The sequence below is a fragment of the Trichosurus vulpecula genome, chromosome 6 (assembly GCF_011100635.1).
Source record: "Trichosurus vulpecula isolate mTriVul1 chromosome 6, mTriVul1.pri, whole genome shotgun sequence".
NCBI classification, from domain to species: Eukaryota; Metazoa; Chordata; class Mammalia; order Diprotodontia; family Phalangeridae; genus Trichosurus; species Trichosurus vulpecula.
In genome coordinates this window covers 54,919,797-54,939,518 of record NC_050578.1, presented here as the reverse complement: position 1 = coordinate 54,939,518, position 19,722 = coordinate 54,919,797, and the positions used below count along the sequence as shown (strand labels likewise).

The window sequence follows — 19,722 nt, the reverse complement described above, 5'->3', positions numbered from 1 at the left end:
ATGCACATCTAGCTAAAATTCCAACTGGATTTCTTTCAGTGAATCTAAATCCCAAGAACACAGTAAAAGATAATGAATGTTCAAACTAGTAAGGACATTGAAAAAGTAGAGAAACCACCAAGTTTTTCATCTTCATTCTCAAGGCTTTTGTTCTAGAATCTCACGTGTTTGCTCAAGTGAAGTCAATGGCAAGAAAAGCCCAAGTGTCGCCAATTGAAGAGAGATCTCAATGGTCAATTTCTTTAACAAACACTCAGCAGAGAAGCTGGTAAAGAAACACTGTATGAAAACTCCAAGCAAGAACTGAAGAGAAGGGGTGATACCGATGTCAATCCCCCGGCGAAGGGCACTCCTGGCTGGGTCCCAAGGGCCAATCAGATCTTCTACTCAGTGGATGTAGTTGAGTCGTAGAGGAACTGTAGGGATGAGCTTTTCCAATGGGAAATCAATGGAAAGCCCAAAGTCCTCCTTCAAGAGAGTGCAAGTCAAAGCTTGGACAGCTTCAGGGTCCTTGAAGTTAAGACTCACTCTTCCAGTCAGATTTATCTGGATGTGCTGCTTAAAATCTGGGTACTTGGATGCCAGATATGCAAAGTCAGGAGGCTTATCCTTGTACCTGTTTCTTGCATGCATTGATTTATTAAAAGCCATCCTTTTTTGGAATGTCAGTTTACAGGATAAGATTCAGTATCATGTGTATTCCTAAGTGTTATGGTGAGATGTGGGTCATCTTCCTGGAATCAACTGACATGGTAGAGAACAAGTGGTTCCCAACTCTGGTTTCACTATACCCCAGGTGTCTCCAACTGTCTCAAAGGGTTAAAGAAATCCCAGTCACTCGTTCCAAGATGCCGCTGCACCCTCTACGGGTGCCCGCCACCCCTAGTAAGGAACACAAGCGCGACACGACCAGCGTGCAGCGTGCTGCAGGCTGAGTCAGGAAATATTTTTAAAAATAAATAAAAACATTTAAGAACATAGATCCTGTTAGCATGTAGTTTTCTAAGTCTACATGTGGTCCATAGGGTTCTTAAGTATAGTTATGCACACTTTAGTGGCCTTTATTTCCATTTCAGTTTGAGGCTGACTTAGAGAACAGGAGCAAATTCATAATTGAAAAAAAAAACATAATAAAAACTGAAGACAAAAATACTTCATGGATTTTTGTTTTACCTTCGGATCCTGTCTGACTGGCTCTTTCACTTCCTGCAAGATCAACCAGATTCTGCAAATTACAAGTAAAATAAAATAAATTAAATTTTGAGGAAAGTTAAAATCTTTTAAATATGAAAAATAAAATATACACCATCAACTTATTTCTAGAGTATATTCTCTCCTCCCACCCCTCCCCTCCCCAAACACACACACACACACACACACACACACACACACACACACACACACACACCTCACTGGGTATCCTGGCTCAAAAGATTAAGCTCAGGCTCCCTTTCTCCACAATGGCCAAAATATACTTATCTCTCATTTGAACCCATACTGCTACGCCTAACACAGCACTAGAGACAGACCCTGCATTTAATTTATGCATCAGGTACACAGTAAGCATATCCAATACATGCTTACCCACAAGCCAGGATCTGTAATAGCCACACAAATAGTATTGACTTTATAAAGTCAGTAATGTAAATAATGTAAAGTCAAAATAATAAACACTGACTTAGTAAGAAATAGACACAAAAACCTAGATATTCCACACCTGACTGGTTTCCAACAAAAGGCAAACCCAAAATATTACAGTTTTCAAATTTTGGTATAGTTTCAATTAGCAGCAGAAGAGTTTATTGTAAATTCCTGAGCAGAGATGGGCATCTCTGTTGACAACTAAATAACATTAGGCAGACAATAGCATGGTAGATGGATCAAAGGGACAGGGAAGAGACTGGAGCAAAGGAAGCCAACTAGGAGACTGTTACAGTCATTGAGCGTGAGATGATGAACACCTCAGGCAGCAGCTATGGCAGTGAGGACACACAGCATGTAGTAGTAATTGGAGAGACAGAACAAGGGAATCCAAGAGGATCTGGGCTCAGGGACAGAGAAGGAGGAGGCCAATCTCAGTGTTTGGGAAGTTGGCCTCAGAAGAGCTGAGCTTGGTTTTAGACATGCTGAGTTGGGAATATTCAAGAAGAAATGACCCTGAGGCAACTGATGATAGGACTTTGGGGGATGTGGTAGTCATTAGTAAAGAGATAATAAATACGGTACTGGAAGTTCTGGGAGGGGATAGATCTATTTGCTTAGGGATAGAATAGAGAAACAAAATAGGGTAAGGGGTACAGAGGGGGGAGAGAAGCACATGTTTAAGGAAAGGGACAACAGAGAGAAAGAAACAAATAAAATGAACAAATCAGTGTATGAGAGGCTGGCATTGGAGAAAACATAGAAGAATTTCAATAATTATCTGCTCTGTGAAGTAATGAACTGCCAAAAGAGAGGCTGGATCATCTATCACTGATGCTACAGAAGTAAGTTCTACTACTGGGTGGGAGGTTATGCTAGGTAATCTCAACCTTTCTATCCAATTCATTTCAGTCCAAATATTTCAGCATCTAATGATATGGAGATGATGATGAATAAGAAACAATCCTTAGCCTCGAGCTTACCATTTATAGGTAGGAACAAAAGACAGCCATAAATAAATTCTGACTTGCACAAGGTCATACACATCTTCTAAGTGTTTGAAACTGGATCTGAATTCAAGTCTTCCTGACTCCATGCCACTGCACCACTGGGTGCCTCTAATTTGGATTATCCAAAATCCAGGGATGTTGTGGAGGCAGAATTGACAAGATCTGGCATTTGATTGGATAGGGGGTGAGGAAGAGTAGGGAGTTATGGGTGATTTAGACTATAACTACAAGAGATTAGAAAGATGTTATTGAAATCTTTGCATGAAAAAAGACATTGAGGTGTGGGTCTATCTGTTGTGGGCAGTCCTAAGTGATTACAAATTATTCTTAAAATGCAACTTATATTCAAAAATTATAGATAAGATCAACTGTGGTGTTTCTAAGAGAAACCTTAAGAAGTTCAGGGATCCAAGCCTGGATTTGAGGTGGGTCATACTCAGACCCAGCTCGAAGACAAAGGTTAGAAGGTGACATCTGTCTTCAGCATCCTTCCTTCTTCCTTTCCAATGTTCCTTGTTTCCCTCCTCTACTAGATTTACCATATTCTGCATGTAATTCTTATGAGCTGGCAAACCAATTAATTCATTATGACAGCTGATAGGAGTTTAAGGTGTGATCCCTTCCTAACCATATTTGTGACTTAGAAGGGAACTCAAAGACAAAAAAGCTACAAAGGCAAAGGTAATGAGGGTATTGGTATTTAAGGAAGTAAATCAAGGAGTTATATTCACACACCTTTTTTCTATAAAATTTCATCTATCATTCAAATGTCACTGAAACAGTAAGTTCATGTGCAAAATTATCTATTTTTTTTAAAGCTTAGCTACATTTAAAAAGAAGAGAATTGTCTGAAAAACAATTCAATTCTATTGTATTGCCTCGGGTGGAAAAGTTTCATTATTAAGTGGGACTTACCAAATGAGACACCATGACAGCTCCATCACAGTTAGAAGGGTCACCCTTTTCTCTACTTTCCAATATCTAGGTAGAAAAGGCAACTTGTAGAAAAATTAATGTACTCTTAATTTGAAAGTTTAAAAAAAAACAAAGAAAAGATTACCTACCATTCTGAAAATTGTATGGGAACGACTACTTCTCTGATTCATTTTTGTTTTCCCATAGTGCCTGTTTCCTGCAAAATGATTCATATTTCAACTGAAAGGACTGAAGTCACAGAAAGATTACTCCACATACATTTCATTTAAAAATTTGTATAAGACAATGAACTTATTTTAAAAAAGACATTGTAAAGAGGTTAATTTGCTTTAAAAAATTTTTAATAGACTGAGAAGTCTTACTCTCTCCTTTCTTGATCCACTGCAGAGCCAGCTCTGGTGTGGAGACCACCTCTTCTGTGAGATCAGCTACATACACATTTCTCTATAATAAATTTAAATCACAAGATTAGAGAGGTGTAATCTGAAGTTCTCCAATGAAAAAGGAGACACATAATTACAGAAGCCATATTAAATTCAGTGAAATGGAAAGTAAACAGTTGTATTCTAAAATGATGGGATAGGATAGGTAAGAAAGATGAAAAGAAATTATTGTACCACACTATGATCCAAACCTTACTAAATACATCAAGCTATATAAATCCAAATATGACGTCTCATCCTTAGGTCTTTCAACCAAATGCTAAAACTCTTAGTATTTCATAAATTTTTATGGGATTCTTTTTTTAGAGAGACAAAAAATAGTGACAAATAAAGCAAACTTGAATGTTAAAGGGTGAAAAATGTAACTGCAAATCACTTACATTGAAATCTTCCCGAATTTCTAAAGGTTTCATTTTTCTGGTGTCACAGAGTAAATCTGTTATGGTTTCATTGTAAATTTCCATATAAGATACACGTAATAGAAATTCTCTTTCAGGAATCTAGAGGGGAAAAAAAAAGTTTAGAAACTGCTATCAGAAAACATTCAGGGAAAAGACTCTGATGTGGACTGTTCATGTCCATTTATGAGGATAAGATAAACCATTTTCTATAAAAAAAATGGGCAATACCCTCACAGCTTTTGCATACTATAGAAACATTACATGTTTAATTTTATTTAAAAAGTAGTAAAATTAATTCAAAGATTAAACCCCTAAGAAGGTAGATTTGTGAACTAGGTGAAGAGCTGCACAATCACCCAATGATCATTTCTATGCTGTACATCTGTGTAACATTTGTAAAGGGCTTCCTGAACTTGTTTTCTTGATTTGCCCTATTTTCCAGAGACGAAGCTAACTTACCAGTGATCTTTTGTGACTCAACTCTAAACTCGCAGTGCCGTTGAGCCAAGTCAGCTGCAATTCTGGCTCTGGACAGCCTCACCCAGGCTGAAGTGATTGTGCAGCTAGGACCCTTGTAGAGGAGCAGACCACCTAGCTTCACAGTCTAGCAGTTCCCAAGAGAAAAGAATGCTGCCTTTGCCAACCTACTTATTCATGTTCCCCCTCCCTTTCCTCTGCCTTTCTCCTTCCTTTAGGAGGAGATTAATCCTTCCCTCCCCATCCCCCCCCACAACTGATCGCTTCCTTCTCCCATGTCATTCCCATTGAAGAAGGGATTGCCTGTCTGAGACGTCCTCTTTGATTGTTCAAAATATTCAGGGTTCTGTCAGTGGGGCTGAATTCCCTAGTACAAGGAGGAGCCCCATGCATGTGCCTTTCTCTTGTAATAAATCATATTATTACTCATATCCCATGGAGTTTTAGTTACTGGTTAACAGACTTCATAATTTATAGAGAGCTATCCTCTACATTACTTCATTTGATCTCTATAAGGCAGGAAATTCAAGTATTAGCAGGCCTGTAAGGAATCAGGTTTATTCAGCTGAAGTGACTTGGCCAAGATTACAAAGCTATTACAGGCCACTGATCCTACCCACCAATTCATTTTGTGAATTTTATTTTGTATTTTTAGAGGCACACGTGGCATAGTGGATAGAAAGCCATCCTCAGTGTCAGAAAGATCTATGTTCAAGCACCACCTTTGTTACAGTCTGGCTGTGAAATCCTGGGCAAATCACTTAACCTTTTAGTGCCTCAGGAACCTCTCTAAGACTACAAGTTGAAATCCAAATCTGCTGCTTTCTCTACTGCTGATGGCTCCTTCTAGTCATCTGCTTCTAAATGTTTAACAACTGGATCTCCAAAAAGAAAAAGTATGCATTTACATACATATTTATTAGAAATTTGACTGATAGACTACGCAGCACACAATTCAAAAATAGTAAGATATATAATACTCTTTTCTTTTAGAGGGGGCAAGGCAATCACGGTTATGTAGCTTACCCAAGATCACACAGCTGGTAAATGTCCAGTGTCTGATGTCAGATTTGAACTCAGGTCCTCCTGACTCCAGGGCTGGTGCTCTAATCACTGCGCCACCTAGCTGCTCCTATAATACTCTTTATTGTAAATTCCATAGTCAATTTCATAGAATACTTTTGTTGAGTTTTCTGAACTTTTCTAACTATAGCCAACCTATGGCTCCAATTCAAGCATGATTTGACAAAAGGAGTGGCATCACAATCCGCCAACTATCTTCTCGATAAATCTATGGTCCCAAAATCTGATGTATGATCTACTATTAAACTATTTCTCATTCTCGTGCAAACTATGTTTACCAAACTGAAACTTCTTTCAGCGACAGTACAATCTTTTTAGTTTTCTGTATAATCATCAGACAGATGGTGCAGCAGATACAACACCAGGCCAGGAGTGAGGAAAACCTGAGCTGAAATTGGGCTTCAGACACAAACTGTGTGACCATGGGCTTCATCCTCTTTGCCTCAGTTTCCTCATCTTCAGGGTCTGACTTGGTTTTCTGACATTTAGCGATTTCATAGCTGATTAATGGTCACCAGAGGAAAACGAAAAGTTCCTGTTTATTACTGAAAATGTAGGAGTTTGTTAGAACTTTTTTCAGGTAGTGGTAGGGCCTATAATAAAGTAGATAAATAGGACGGGACAGGGAAGAAAAGAAAAATGTGAATCTATGCTCTTTCTACTCTGGGTCTGCACTGACATAAGATAGCTATAACTGAAATACACTATGGTATGGTTTTTTGGTTCAGGAAAGAGTAAAGATTATTATAAAGTTGACACTAACTACATCCTTGATCTGTTGCTAATTTAGTTAGGTAACTTACCTCCTTAATCTTTATGAAAATATCATTAATTGCTTTAGGTATTACACCCAAACCATCTGCTGAACCCATCATTGTATAGGTTTTTCCTGAAGCAGTCTGTCCATATGCAAATATTGTACCTGGGAAAAGGAACAAAAACCCTCATCTCAATGTCCAAAGCTCAAAACAATCACTTAAGAAATAATTATTAAATAACCAAAGGTAATCACAAAGTTTAGACAGCACACACTAAAACCTTACCATTATAGCCCTGTATGGCAGAACATATAATGGGCACTGCCATTTCTTCATATACCTTTTCCGTAGTTTCATTGGTATGAAACACACGATCTAAGGAGAAATAGACAAGTGTTAGTATAATGGATGCTACCCTGTAAGTCAACAGTGTTTACAAAAGTGGTGTCAAACTCATAAAGAAACAGAGGCCACTAAACTGTACATAAGGATCAGTGTGGGCCTCATGTTGACTTAGTTAAAATGTAATAATATCTATGTTACTGTATCTTTCTTTTGTTGAATATTTCCAATAACATCTTAATTTGGTTAGGAAGACTTACAATAGTCTTCTGTTTGGTCTCCCTGCTACAAGCCTCTAGCCACTCTAATCGATCCTCCATTCAGCTGTCAAATTAATCTTCTTAAAGTATAGGTTTGACCATATCAAACCCTACTCTTCCATTCAATAAACTTTGGAGGCAGAGTTTCATTTCTAGCATCAAATATAACAACCTCTGGTTGGCATTCAAACTCCTTCATAACCTGCCTGTCCAACTTTTAGGCCTCCATCCCCTGTACTTTGGGATCCAGTGTCCCTAGCCTCCTTGCTCTCCCTTCCTCAAGACACTCTCATTCTGATTCCAGCCATATTCAGTTTGTTCCCCAGGCCTGGAATGTTCTCACTCCTCATCTTTACTTCCTGGTTTCCTTCAGATTCAGCTATGATTCCACCTTCTATGAGAATCTCTCTGGATCGCTCTTAATGCTAGAATCGCTGTTCAGTTGAGGAAGGCTCTTTGAATGACAGTCATACAATCTGAATTTCAGCGGTTGGACTTGACTTTACTGTCCAATATGTCACATAAGTAGTGAGATTACATCATTGACCTATGTAAAAAAAAAAAGGCGATTCAACTATGTTCAAAGTGCTTTGCTGACACTGGGGATCCCTGGTTTGTTCGGGTCTTTCTTGGCGGGGGGGGGGGGGTGGGGGGCCGGAGGAGGACTTTTGCAAAGTAAAAGCAAAAACAAAATTTGCAGAAACTTTGGTGTGAAATCCAACCAAGCCACACAATCCCCAGATAATTCAGAGATGAAACAAACAGATGGACAATCAAACAAATTTGCCAGGGTTTCCATATGGGTCCCTTTCCACTATTAATTTCAGGGAACCTGTTTGAACCCGAACAGTTCAGTGTCAGATGTGCTGTATGATGAAGTTCAAAGGGCGTTTAAAAGGATAAAGACAAAAAGCCTGGACTAGACTGAGTACACAAAGAAATTCATGCTGAAAGCCACACAACACGGAAAACACAGAAAAATTCCTTTTATGAGCTATCTGAAGAAAAGGGAAAACACCATAAGAATGGAGAAATTCTCAGCTTATACTGAATTTAGTTGGGCCATTTACTATCTCTCTGGGCTTTACTCTCCTCATATGGACTACATGCCTTCTAAGGTCTCTTCCAGTTATCGGTCCATCATTGTATGATCCTTTTCTTCATGGCTATTACACTCAACAGTGGATCTTCTAAAAACTTCTTCCCTGCTCAGTAGAACGTCTGACCTCTAAAGGTGAGGCCATCCATTTTTCCCTCCCCTCCATAGCTCACACAATTCTAGATCTTCACCCATCTTCTCCTCCTTTCTTTCAGTCTCAATCAGCTACACTAACACCTACTATGTGGAGCACGGTGCGATGATATAAGAGATGTGGTGAAGACAGCAATAGCAAGATGTGGCAACTTATTGGATATATTGAGGGAGGGGGCCTCCCCAGTTAGGAGGAGTCCAGTATATTGCTTAAGTTATGACCCTGGGAGAGTAGAAAGATGGTGGTGTCTTCAACAGAAATAGGGAAATTTGGAAGAGGTAAAGGTTTAGGGAAAGATAATGACTACGGTTTGGGACATGTTGAGTTTAAGATGTCTCTGACACATCTAGTTTGGATCGCCCAAAATACAATGGGTGATCAGGGACCAAAGGTCCAGGGAATGACTGAGCCTAGACATAGCTGTTTTGGAGTCATATGCATACAGGCAACAGGCAAAGCTACAAGAGTGGGCGAGGTTACAAAGACAGAAGGTATGGAGGAAAAAGGTGAACCAGGACCGAGGGATGCCATGAAAAGCCAGAGACAACCACGTATGCAGAAGTACAGGGCGGTTAACAGTGTCAAATGAAGCAAACAGTTTAAGAAAGATTAGGATTGAGGAAAGATCATCCTGGCAACTAAGAGAGCAGTACCAACCACAGTGACAGCAGTTTCCCTTGAAAGCCCCAAGGAGGTAGGTGAGTTGATTTGTAGTGAACCCAATTTAATCACTTTCTCCAGAAGTTTGTAAAAGAATGTACACAAAAGTAGAAAAATCAAATGGTAGAGGACAGGCTAAATGTCAGTTTTACTCACAGAGCGACAACAACAACAATATAAAAGTATTTCAAATCAAATTTTGGTTACTCAACTCTTAGAGTCACAACTAAGTCATGCCGCCAGACTTTCCTTTGTTTCTAGTGAACTAAAATACAGAAAACTTGGGAATCTCATCTTTAATGCCCAACCATATGTCAGTATTTTTTACATCTATAATAAACAGACCCTTAGAAATTCCTTAAAAATCTTACCAAAACTAAAGGATTTTGTTCCATCAATTTGAGAAATCAGTCTGTCTTCAGTCTTCCAGTGAAGCTGTGTGGCATCTCCAAGGTCTTGTTCTCTAAAAGAAAAATTCCTCATTTATTATTATTCTCATCTCAGTGCACATTTACATAGTGCTGAGCAATCCTAATTATTCTCCAGACAACTTTAAAATGATGCCCTAAAACAAATTGTGGAGGGCCAAAACCCACAAAAGAATGCAGTGAAACAATTTTTAAGTCCAAGACAACTTGGAAAGATATGTCTCACTGGCGTGAGGGTGGAGCACAATCCAGTACAAGCCAGGAGTCAGGAAGACTCATCTTCCGGAGTTTAAATCTGGCCTCAGACACTTCCTAGTTGTGTGTCCTTAGGCAACTCACTTAACCTTGTTTGCCTCAGTTACTCATTTGTAAAATGTGTTGAAGAAGGAATTGGCAAACCACTTCGGTAGTTTCTTTGCCAAGAAAACTGCCAAAATGGGGTCATGAATGGTTGGACACAACTAAAATTCGATTGAACAACAAAAAAGCATTCCTGACAAAAAGACCAGAGCTTAATAGAAAATCTGACTTTCAAATACAAGACTCAAGAGAAGAGAAAGGTAAGCAAGACAGAAATCATAAGGAAATGAAGAAGGTTAAATTATTATACATTCCTACTAGGGAAAATGATACTTGTCACTCTCAAGAACTTTATTCATATGGCAGCTAGAAAGAGCATACCAGACAGAGGGCACATGTGAATTGATCATGATGGGATGATATCCAAAAAAATAAAATTGAGGAGTGAGAAAGCAAGATGCACTGGGAGAAAAGGGAAGCGAGAGGTAAATTACCTTACATCAAAGAGGTACTAAAGAGTTTTTACAGTGGAGAGGAAGATGGAGAGGGGTGGGTGGGCAATGTTTGAATTCTTCTCTCCTCAGAATTGGCTTAAAGAGGGAATAATTCATTTGGGTATATAAATCTATCTTACCCTACAGGGAATGAGGAAGGGAAGGGAGAAAAGAAGTGAGGGACTTGGGAGGGAGCTGATAATAGTGAGGGCAGACTGCAGGAGGTAGTGAAAAAATACCACTGTGGGGTGAGAAAGCAGGGATGTACTGGGAGAAGGGAGAATGGGGTAAATTATCTCACATTCTCTCCACTAGAGTGGAAAGGAAGCTGGAAGGTCCTAGGGAGAAATGCTTGAATCCTAATCTCTCCAAAATTGGCTCAAAAAGAGAATAATATACGTACTCAATTGGGCATAGAAATCTGTCTTACCCTACAGGGAATTAGAAGGGGAAGAGGGAAAAGAAGTGGGAGGAGACTGATAAAAGTGAGGCCAGACTGGGAGAAGTGGCGATCAGAAGCAAAACATTTGAGGAGGGACAGGGTAAAAGCAGAGATAGAGTAGGATAAACAGCATAAAAAGTACAATGGAAGGAAATACAGCATAATCCTAACTGTGAATGTGAATGCAATGAATTCAGCCATACAACAGAAGTGGAAACAGAATTTATTAGAAACTAGAATTCAACAACATGTTGTTTACAAAAATCATACTTGAAAGAGAGAGTTACACAGAGTGAAGGGGCTGAAGCACAATCTATTATGCCTCAGCTGAAGTATTCACAGCTTGGCTGCTAATTTTGTATAATAACCTTGTCACCTTTCTTCCAGTGAGCCTAGGTAAAATTAGGAGCTTGACTCAGATCATTAGGATGAAGGTCTCTGTGTGTAAAGAATGTAGATCTGAAGAACCACTTTAGCACTCTACCTCTGTGACACCAGGCTGGTTGTTATTTGTCCAGGGGGACCATGACATTAGGTAGGTGATGCCATGACATGCAAGTGAATTGGATTTAAGGATTGTGCAAAGTGACCAGCCTCACTTTGTCCTCCAGAACCATCTGGATCCAGTAGATCAGGACAACAGGAAATGACCCTGGATGCAGTGCAGCAATCACAGGGGAGGGTATTGCATGGGATGGCAGGATCCCAATTCCAGAGCTGGAAGGAAGCTACCTATCTCAGAGGCCATGTAGTGCAATTAATTCCTTTTTTTTTTTTTAAGTAAAGTGTGTCCTAATTGTCAGGTAAGGAGAGGAAGTGACTTGCCCAAGGTGACACAGTATCAAAGACCCAGGTCCTATGAGTCCAGAGCCAAAAATTTTCCTTCTTTACCTATCTTATTTTTCTCTTCAGTAAAATGGGGTAGAAGCCCTAACTTTCCATCTGATCCTATGATCTCTTAGGTAGCCAGGTGGTGCAGCACCTACTGCACAAGGTTGTTGAGGGAGGTATCAAATAAGACACTTCATGATGGTTATTTACTATGCCAGACCCTGAGATATGGTCTAGGAATACAAAAAAGAGCAAACGAACAAACAAAAACCCAAAGCCAATTCCCTACCCTGAATGAGCTCACGGTCTAATGGGATAAAGGGAAGACAACCTGCCAACACCTTTGTGCATATGCTATAAGACCGGGTAAACTGGGAGGGGTCTCAGAGGGAAGGCACTGGCATGAGCCGGAGGGGCAAGAGGAGGAGGAAGGATCGGAGAGAAGCTAAGGAGCAGAGAAGGTAAGAGGAAGAGGCCGCTGCCCGCACCTTCAGTCCAACGCTAGGCCTTCCCTGCCGGGTGAATGCGAAAGCCCAGGGGCCCAGAAGCCGATTTTGCCGCTCCGGCCTCACCCCTGCTCCGGGGACCTCAGTCTCCCGCGGACTCACCTGCTGATGAGCGGCCGTACTCGAACGCAGACCGTGACAGCGCTTTCGTCCGCCATCCTGACGCGGCTGGGAGACTGAAACTGAACGGTCTAGAACTACCGGCTGCCAACGCGTTTGAAATTTCCCGGGCAGCTCGTCTGATTGGCCGCGGCGCCTCGTGACGTCACGGGAGCTGCGAGGGCCAATCCTTTGCCGGGGCGGATGTGGGTGGAGCTAGCAGAGGAACGTCTCGTTCTTTCGCGTAAACAGGGTGGAGCCGGGGGGCTTTTAAAGATTCTGCGGGGAAAGGAAGGAATTCTGCTGCGCAGCTGTGGGTGGAAGGTACTGACTAGTCCACTGAATTCTGAACTTTCTCAGCGGGAGAGCGGGAAGGAGCCGAGCTTTCTGTACACGGAGCCCCGGTACAGGTTGCATATCAAGAGACCTCTTAGCCCCCTTTCTTGACCCATGATGAACATCAATGACTGTGCCAGAAGTGTTCTCATCTGAGGGCTGGTGGTCTTGGCGTTGCTCCTGCTCCTCACCACCGATTAATACCCCGAGACCCAGTGTTCCCTGATGCGACTCCCAAGGACCAAGTCGAACTAACTGGTTACTCTGCAAAACAGGCTAGCAAAGGAGGGAGGGCATTTGTGCCTTGGTGGGGAACAAGGGTTGCACCATCCTAGATGATTTTTCCCCTAATATTACTCAAAAATGCAAGTTCATGGGACCCCTTAACAATCTGTATATGTGTATACACACACATTTGTGTTTCTATATGTGCATGCATATACGTATATACTTATGTATATTGCGATGTATACATATGTCTATAGCGAGATATGCTATACACACACACAGACACATATCGCTGCTTCCTGCTTGATAGCAGAGAAGTCTGTTTTAATTACATTTTTCTGAAAAGCTAATTTTATTTTAAAACAGTCTTGGGAACTGGTTTGTTTTTTAAATTTGAACCCCAACAGAAAAGAATGGTGGTCTGTTGAACAGAGTGAACTGGTCTTTGTATATTATACTATTTTGGTTAAGAATTACCCCAGGGAAAACCAATATAGTAAGCCGTATGCAAATGAGCCAGTACGGCATATCACTCACATCTGATGTCAACCTACAGTTTATTCAGTCGATTTTTCCTGGATTTAACTGTCCCTGAAGGTACTCTTAGTACATAAAAAGCAAGTTTGAGATTTTTTAAAAAACATAATTTTGTGGGGAAGAAAGAATAAATACAAAAAAATTATCACTTTTTTTTTTATTTTTACAATTTTGAGCTTGAGAAAAGCAACTGTTTTTGCCTGTCTTTGTATGCCTTGTACTTAACACAGTAGCTGGTATATGGTAGGTGCTTAATAAATGCTTGTTGACGACTCTTAATTGGATTCACTTGGCATTCCTTCTTCTACCCAGGCTGTTCCTCTATCTGGAATACACTCACTTTGATTGAGGCAAGGCCCATTCAGTGATTAAGGCTAGGTGAAAATAAGGCAAAAAACCCTTAGAAAAAAAAAACAACCAAACAAAAAACAATCTGAAAGGGGAAGACTCTCAGGATTTCAGGCCAAAACAGAAAGAATTGCTCTTTACATTCACTCTGAGCCAATCAGACCAATGACCAGGGGCTTGGGCTGGGACCGGTTTTTGGCCAATCTGAGAGAGCCAGAGTGATTTGGGTTTAAGGCATCATCCAGCCTGTTTAGTTTGGATAGAGTGCCCTGAGGTAAGGGTAATATACTCTAAGTGGACAGAGGGAGAAGGTAAAAGGAAAGAGCTGTATTGCCCAGCTGGAAGTGTAAAGTTCTATCAATGTGCATGAATGTAATACAATAATCAAACTGATCAATTAATAAACATTTATTAAGTGCCTGTTATGTGTAGGAAGTACTATTCAATTGTGCCACACTGTTCAGATCTTACTTGTACTATATGTGAAACTCCACTGCTCCACCTCCTTCCAGAATTACTTCAGTACCTCTGATATATTATAGTTCTCTCCAGCCCAGTATCTGCCATCTTTCCTGGTGAATTCTGTATTCATCTTGATGATTCTTCTAGCATCCTAACCTCCCATTTCCTTCATCTCCACTCTCTCTCAACTACCCATAGATGGTGGTCTTCCTTGGACATGTGCTATTAATGTTATGCTATTGAGTGGAATGCTGAAATAGTGAAGCCCCCTCAGTATGGGACAAGACCTTGCCTCTCCTACCATCCACCCCCACCCGGCCCCCCCTTCTATATTTTTAGAAATTGCTCTGCTGAGAAAGTAGAGATAAGAAATTACATCAGTAGACAGATACCTGCAAGGTCCTATTTATCTAGCTTTTAATCCCTTTTTGCTGAATACTAGTCCCTGGTCTCACACCTGTCTTTTTGTTCTTTGTTCTCTGTTGCTGGGAAAAGATTCTGCATTTAGAACTTGAGCTCCAAACCCAGTCAATGGGAAGAGGAGGCAGTGGGGAGGGTGGGGGGAACTCTGCATTAGGGTCTATATAACTTGCTTTGAGCTGTGTGCCTCACACACGTGCTGGCATCATCTTGGGCCACACTGGGTATGTCCTTTCTCATGAGAAAGCAATAAACTCCTTTTTGCCTTTTTTACAGAACAGTTTCTGTTTATTTTTAATGTGAGTGGTGGTCCCAGACCCACACACTATCTTCAGCATAATCTCTGGAAATTTTGTCATTGGGAAAATCCCTCTGAAAATATTGCTGTTCCAAAGGTTTAATAAAACCCCAAATGGAATCACTTAGAGTCAGATACAACTAATCGACTAAACAACAAGAAGCATAAAAAAGGAGATATGATCAGAGAACCAAAGGCCCCCACCCTATATGTTCATCAAGCTATTCCAGGGACTCTCTGGGTGTTTGGTCACTTTAATTTAGTATTTTTAAATACTAAAAGTTTTCCAAAAGTGTGAGATTGCACCTTTTAAGATTTTTAAGCTTATATTACTTCAAAAAAGTCCTAAGCAGCTTGTAGCTTCAGAAGTATTTTGCTGCCCTCTACTGCTTTCTACAATTATAGCATAGATATTGAAAAGTTTTGGAAGTCATTAAAGCTTAAACATAGAATCAGCCTTAGAATTCATTTTATAGATGAGGAAACTGAGGCCCAAACAACATGAAAGAGCTTGAACATTTTAAAAAAATGTTTCTCTTAAGTTCACTTCTTCCCCTTAGTCTGTCATGATGTCGCCTTGGCATTTCTCAATAACCTTAAGCTTTTCCTTCCTTGGTAACTCTCTCTTGCTTCCTAATCTCATTGGTTCCTCTTGCAAACTTCCTCTCTCCCCAAACCCCAAAGGTCCATCCAGCCAACAAGAGGGGCAGACAGAATAAAGAAGGTATGCTGCAATTCTAGGTTTCACCCTCTGCCTAGGGAAACTAAATTCTCTCCTAACCACCTGAATGACTGGAAGTAACTGGAGGAAAGATAAGGGAGTTCTGAAAGCCAGTGATCAGATTTAATTTTCCTCAGATTTGGAGATGAAAAGAAACTGAGACTTACTGATGTCAAGTGACTTGTCCAAGTCTATACTCATGGTAGTAAGTAACAGAGCTAAGTCTCCGACCCAGGTCTTCAGACTCTAAATTCATAGGTCTGTCCAAAATATACTTTCCCTATACTGTACTGCTGCCTTCTGACTTGTGTGAGTCAGAGCAGACCGCTGAGGAGGATCTCCTGGGAGACCTCCCTTGGATTCAGAAGCACAGGCTATGGGAACCCCACAACCAGCATGTGTTTGGCACGAGTACTTCAGGCATAATGCTTAGAAGAAGTCTGGGATGCAAAGAATTCATCTAAATTTTCAAATCCTGTTGTCTTCATGTAAACCTCACAAACCTGCTCTAGCCTGCGTACATATCCTATGACAAGCTTTGGCTACAGCACAGACAAAAGAGCCTGCACCAGCCCTTGCACATACATCTTAGGATATTAATAACCCCCTCAGAGTCAATCTATTATTATGTATGTCAAATCACTCCAAAACTAAGTGCTGGAAACTAACCAAAATCTTTTGTTATACTAATGCTATTGCATCAAATATTCCTGGAAATCTCAGTCACTGGTGAGGGCTTTGGAAATCATTTTATTAAAAAGGGATTTTTCTCAATGACTGACAGGATTCGACTTGAGTTCAGGACCTGTATAGTAAAGAGCTGATTGTACTTGATTTATTTTTTCTCAATCTCAATCAGAAAGGAAACATGAAAAAGTAGCAATTATTGGAAGATATTTATGAAACTGCAGACAACAGAATTGAAGGCCCCGTCTCTCATAGACACTTCTCCAATTCATCCTTCGCACAGCTGCCAAAGTAATATTCTTATCACACAGATACAAGCATATTACTCTCATACTTCTTCAGTGACTCCTTACTTCCTCTACAACAAAATATGAAGTATTCAACCTGGCATTTAAAGCCCCCTGCCCCAGAACATGGCTCCCCTCTAACATTCCGGTCTCAGTTCATGTTATGATCAAGTGGCATGGAGGCTATGCACCAGGCCTGGAGTCAGGAAGACCTAAGTTCAAATCTGACCTCAGACAAGTTGGGCCAGTCACTTATCCCTGGTTGCCTCAGTCTCCTCATGTGTAAAATGAGCTGGAGAAGGGAAATGCCAAACCACTCCAGTATCTCTGCCAAGAAAACCTCAAATGGACTCACAAAGAGTCAGACACAACTGAAACAACTAAACTACAAAAATTTAAAGTCAGTCTGTCCTGCTCATTGTTCCCTGTACTCTGACATACCATCTGTCATGTTCATGACTTTGTACAGGTGGCTCCCCATATTTGGAATGAATTTCCTCCTCACCTTAGCCTATCAGAGTTCCTCACTTCCTCCAAAGCACAGGTTAAAAACCTTTTATCTAATCTCTCCGGGGCTACTCATCTCCCTCTTCATGCTATGTCCCAGGTTAGTTGTCCTGTTTGCAGTCCCAAATTGAATAGCCTGAGGAGCCTAAGGCCCAGCTCTGTCAGGACTGTCTGTTACACAGCTCTGGTATACTGAAAATTGAAACTATACTCAGTTCTAATTAGAACTGGCTGCTGAAACTCTCCAGTAAGCTTCCTGATACTAGATAGTTATAATTCTGTAATCCTGAGGGGACCTTCCTGATTGATTTTTAAAGACTCCTTTTTTGCTACTAGTTCATGCTCCCTGACTTCCTTGCTCCACAGATCTACCAGCTTTGTCCGACAACTCTGTAAATCCAGGCCCCTAGGCTCAGGGCAGGGACAGGATGCAGCCTCATGGGACACTGGGGGTAAGCCAGGCCATACTTAGCTCTGTCTGTGATTTCATCTATCCCTACCCTCCTAGGCCACATTTGACTGTATGTATCTATAAAGTCTTGGGTGGCAATCCTAGGGCAAGGAGGAGCTTGCTACCACAGTGGAGCAGGGACCCTTCTCATAGTTTCAGGGCAGAAGAGAGTGCTTGTGGTTCCTCAAAAACCAGAGCACAGCCTAGGAGAGTAGTAAAGATCCCTCTCCTTAGATCATACCACCTTAGAGCAACTGAAAACTTCAGGTCCCTAGAAGTATCTCTGAAAATAACTGCACAAAACCCCTGGAGCTTGGGACAGTACACTCTCCACCCTAGAAGCAGAGCCCCACTTTAGCAGAGAACTAAAAGGCAAGAAATAGGCTGGGAAAAAATGAGCAAACAACAGAAACAAAATTCTGACTATAGGAAGTTACTATGGTGACAAGGAGGCTCCAATCACACTCAAGGGATAACAAAGTCAAAATTCCTATATCCAAAGCCCCAAAGAAAAATATGAATTGGTCTCAGATCATTGATGAGCTCAAAAAGGATTTTAAAAATCAAGTAAGAGAGGTAGAGAAAAAAATTGTGAATAGAAATGGGAGTGATGCAAGAAAATCAGGAAAAAAGAGTCAACAGCTTGGTAAAAAGACACACAAAAAATTGAAGAAAATAACACCTTAGAAACCAAACTAGGCCAAATAGTAAAAGAAGTACAAAAATCCAGTAAGGAGAAGAAGGGTCTTCCCCAGCCAGAGTGAATTTTTTGTTTTTTGATGTTTAAGAGGCCATTCTCATCCTTATTTCTCTTCCTTTCCTTTCCTTTTCTTTCTTTTTTTTCATTAAAGTGGCCATCCCTTGACTCACTTCTTAAAGAAGCCTGAACTGATGCAAAGTGAAATGAGCGCAGCCAGAACACTGTACACGGTAAAAGTAATATCATACGAATGATTTAGCTGTTCTATGCAATACAATGATGTAAGACAACTCTGAAGGACATATGATGAAAAATGCTATCCATCTCCAGAGAAAGAACTGATGGAGTCTGAATGCAGATTGAAGCACACTTTTTGCACTTTATTTTTCTTTTTTTTATCTTTGTTTTCTTTTACAACACGACTAATATGGAAATGGGTTTTGTATGACTACACATGTATAACCTAAATCAAATTGCTTGCCTTTTCAATGAAGGGTACTGGGAAAGAAGGAGAGTATTTGGAACTAAAAAATTTAAAAATCAATGTTAAAAGTTGTTTTTACAAATAATTGGGGAAAAATAAAATACTAAGTAATTTTTTTAATGGAGAAGTAGCTGAAAGTGCTTAAAGTTCTTAGCGCCCTATAAAGAAAGGCTTTGGGAAGAGTTCATTGTTCCATCCCCCAGATCTCAAATCAGAGCCTCAGCCTCATTTTCCTCATCTATGAAATGAGGGGTTGGACTCAGGGGCCTCTAAGGTTATTTCCAATTCTAAACTTATGATCCAATGAATCTGAGTTCTCAAAAGCAGTTTTGAGGACTTGACCCTCCACAACTCAACGACAGTTATGTGGGCACTAGCCCTCCCTCAAACACCTCCTCGCCCCGCCCCCCTCCTCCCACCCCCCCACCCCCACCCATACAGACATACATATGATGCTCTCAGAGAGTGGGAAGCAAAGAAAGCTAGGAGCAAGAAGAGCTTAGGTAGTAGGGACAGAACTATAAGGCCTGGTTCCTGTTCCACACCCCTTTATTAAGCACACCTGTCAGTGACTTTTGCAAAAGTCCATCATAAATAATATTTGTGTTCCCTTTATAGTAGCGACTGAGACTAGTCCTAATGGACGGCTAGTCTTTTACTATAATACTGTCTTATCATTATGTCTCTTTACTGTCTTATCATCATGTCTCTTCCTAAGAATATACATCTTGGACAATCTTCTCCCATAAAGTACACTCCTTCATTTCCCCCCCCCCCCCCCCCGCCCCTCCCCATAGAGTTTGGGAAAGGGAAATTTATTCTCTTCCTCCAAAATTTTACTTCCATGTCATTGCTCAGCTATCATTATTCAATAACCTCCTTTCCTTTCAGA

The 19,722-nt window shown here is 40.6% G+C and overlaps 1 protein-coding gene across 1 annotated transcript in view; it reads right to left on the bottom strand.

Annotated features, from left to right (window-relative positions):
* The window catches only part of CENPE (centromere protein E), a 109,127-nt gene extending 96,704 nt beyond the window's left edge, over nucleotides 1–12,423 (bottom strand). The window contains exons 1-9 of the mRNA XM_036762331.1: nucleotides 12,368–12,423; nucleotides 9,636–9,727; nucleotides 7,035–7,124; nucleotides 6,795–6,913; nucleotides 4,411–4,530; nucleotides 3,950–4,031; nucleotides 3,716–3,783; nucleotides 3,567–3,632; nucleotides 1,174–1,225 (exon numbers count right to left, since the gene is read on the bottom strand). Of these exons, the coding sequence (XP_036618226.1) occupies nucleotides 1,174–1,225; nucleotides 3,567–3,632; nucleotides 3,716–3,783; nucleotides 3,950–4,031; nucleotides 4,411–4,530; nucleotides 6,795–6,913; nucleotides 7,035–7,124; nucleotides 9,636–9,727; nucleotides 12,368–12,423 (745 nt within the window). The remainder of the gene's footprint in view (nucleotides 1–1,173; nucleotides 1,226–3,566; nucleotides 3,633–3,715; nucleotides 3,784–3,949; nucleotides 4,032–4,410; nucleotides 4,531–6,794; nucleotides 6,914–7,034; nucleotides 7,125–9,635; nucleotides 9,728–12,367) is intronic.
* Nucleotides 12,424–19,722: the final 7,299 nt, after the last annotated feature.